The sequence below is a fragment of the Sapajus apella genome, unplaced genomic scaffold, assembly GCF_009761245.1.
Source record: "Sapajus apella isolate SASKATOON/1434 unplaced genomic scaffold, GSC_monkey_1.0 scaffold144, whole genome shotgun sequence".
Taxonomy (NCBI): domain Eukaryota; kingdom Metazoa; phylum Chordata; class Mammalia; order Primates; family Cebidae; genus Sapajus; species Sapajus apella.
This window is the reverse complement of record NW_022437084.1, coordinates 2,002,191-2,003,660: the sequence shown is the minus strand read 5'-3', so window position 1 is coordinate 2,003,660 and position 1,470 is coordinate 2,002,191. Positions and strand designations below refer to the sequence as shown.

The window sequence follows — 1,470 nt, the reverse complement described above, 5'->3', positions numbered from 1 at the left end:
GGTCTGGACTCCCGGGTCTGAGGGAGGAGGGCTGGGGTCTGGACTCCAGGGTCTGAGGGAGGAGGGGCTGGGGCCTGGACTCCTGGGTCTGAGGGAGGAGGGCCTGGGGTCCTGGATTCCAGGGTCTGAGGGAGGAGGGGCTGGGGTCCTGGATTCCTGGGTCCGAGGAAGGAGGGGCTGGGGTCTGGACCCCTGGGTCGAGGGAGGTGGGGCTGAGGTCTGGACCCCTGGGTCGAGGGAGGTGGGGCTGGGGGCCTGGAGTCCTGGGTCCGAGGGAGGAGGGGCTGGGGGCCTGGAGTCCTGGGTCCGCGGGAGGAGGGGCTGGTGTCTGGATCCGTGGGTCCGAGGGAGGAGGGGCTGGGGTCTGGAACCCTGGGTCTGAGGGAGGAGAGGCTGGGGGCCTGACTCCTGAATCTGAGGGAGGAGGATCTGGGGGCCTGGACCCCTGGGTCTGAGGGAGGAGGGAGCTGAGGCCAGTACTCCTGGGTAGGAGGGAGGAGGGGAGTCTCACCCTCAGTCTCCCTCTGGAGAACCTTAGGTTCCTGCCTGGGCCTCCTCCCACTCCACCGTGTACTCATCCCATGTAGGGCAGGACGTGGTGGTTGTGGCCAAGGTGAACGGGAAGGAGCTCCCGGGCAAACCAACCATCAAGTGGTTCAAGGGGAAGTGGCTGGAGCTGGGCATCAAGAGCGGCACCCGCTTCTCCTTCAAGGAGTCCCACGACTCTGCCAGCAATGTGAGGACACCCTGGGACCAAGGGCCGGCGGGCGGGACTGGAGGTTGTGCAGGACGTGCTTCTCAGAAGCCCCATTGTCTGAGGCGTCGCTGTGGGCCTGGAGCTGGAGATGGGGGCATGGGGAATGGGCCCTCTGGGGATGGAGGTTGTGCGGGGCTGCTGGGGAGATTGTGCGGGGCAGAGGGGAGAGTGCCTGGCGTGGGGCAGGATGCACCTGGGCTTGGTCATGTGTATTCCCAGCAAGGCCCGAGGGAGCCAGGAACATAGGCCTCAGAAGTCCCGAAGGGTCAGGTGTGAGGAGACAGAGCTGGTCATCAGGTGCTGAGCCCCTCTAGGTCTCCATTGCCCCTCCCCCTGTGGGGTGGGGGTGAAGACTTGGAGATAGACTATGAATGGACTCTGGGGAATATGGGGTGGCTCTAGAGGGTGGCCCCGTGCACCCACACCCCCCATCCTGGACACAGGTGTACACTGTGGAGCTGCGCATCGGGAAGGTGGTACTGGGGGATCGTGGGGATTACCGCCTCGAGGTCAAAGCCAAGGACGCCTGTGACAGCTGTAGCTTCAACATCGACGTGGAGGGTACGCTGGTGCAGGGTGGGAAAGCAAAGGATTCTGCATCTGGGGGTGAAAGACAGGTGTACCAGCTAGGTGTCTGGAGAGTGCACAGGCATAGGTTTTTGGAGGAGGGAGTACAGATTCAGGGGTCAGAATATTCAAACTCGGGGAGACTT

At 63.8% G+C, this 1,470-nt stretch overlaps 1 protein-coding gene across 1 annotated transcript in view; it reads left to right on the top strand.

The window, feature by feature from the left end:
* LOC116540787 (myosin-binding protein C, fast-type-like) overlaps window positions 1-1,470 on the top strand; it is a 43,901-nt gene that overhangs the window by 3,398 nt on the left and 39,033 nt on the right. Inside the window, exons 4-5 of the mRNA XM_032264527.1 lie at window positions 588-736; window positions 1,201-1,465. Of these exons, the coding sequence (XP_032120418.1) occupies window positions 588-736; window positions 1,201-1,465 (414 nt within the window). The remainder of the gene's footprint in view (window positions 1-587; window positions 737-1,200; window positions 1,466-1,470) is intronic.